This window comes from Cariama cristata, unplaced genomic scaffold (assembly GCF_000690535.1).
Source record: "Cariama cristata isolate BGI_N322 unplaced genomic scaffold, ASM69053v1 scaffold22816, whole genome shotgun sequence".
In the NCBI taxonomy this organism is placed as follows: Eukaryota; Metazoa; Chordata; class Aves; order Cariamiformes; family Cariamidae; genus Cariama; species Cariama cristata.
Genome location: NW_009624100.1, coordinates 1 through 353, shown reverse-complemented (window position 1 = coordinate 353; position 353 = coordinate 1). Strand labels below are relative to the sequence as shown.

The following is a 353-nucleotide window of genomic DNA, read 5'->3' as shown; positions in this document are numbered from 1 at the left end:
GGAAACCGCAGAGCAGCTGGCGCTCACCTGGTTGGGGTGCAGGCAGACACAGTTAATAGGAGCGTTCACCTGGAAAATCCGCTGGCACTGGAGGTTACGAGACCTGCACCAAAACAGGGGGGAAGGAGCGTGTTTAGGAGCGGGCGATCGGCTCTGCTGGCCCTGGCGATCGGCTCTGCTGGCTCTGGGGTGCAGCGGGAGACAGGGGCTGCTGACGGTGCCCACCTCAGGTCCCAAATCCTGGCCATGCAGTCCTCCCCACCCGTGTACATCCACCGCCCGTCCTCGTGGAAGCCCACGGAGGTGATGTTCTTGCTCACGCCGTCGTAGTTAATGACAGGGTTGGGGTTGTT

The 353-nt window shown here is 62.0% G+C and overlaps 1 protein-coding gene across 1 annotated transcript in view; it reads right to left on the bottom strand.

The window, feature by feature from the left end:
• The window catches only part of MLST8 (MTOR associated protein, LST8 homolog (S. cerevisiae)), a gene marked incomplete at its 5' end in the record, with an annotated part of 4,371 nt that extends 4,021 nt beyond the window's left edge, over positions 1 to 350 (bottom strand). Inside the window, 2 exons of the mRNA XM_009703051.1 lie at positions 28 to 103; positions 226 to 350. Of these exons, the coding sequence (XP_009701353.1) occupies positions 28 to 103; positions 226 to 350 (201 nt within the window). The remainder of the gene's footprint in view (positions 1 to 27; positions 104 to 225) is intronic.
• Between the last annotated feature and the right edge of the window lie 3 nt (positions 351 to 353).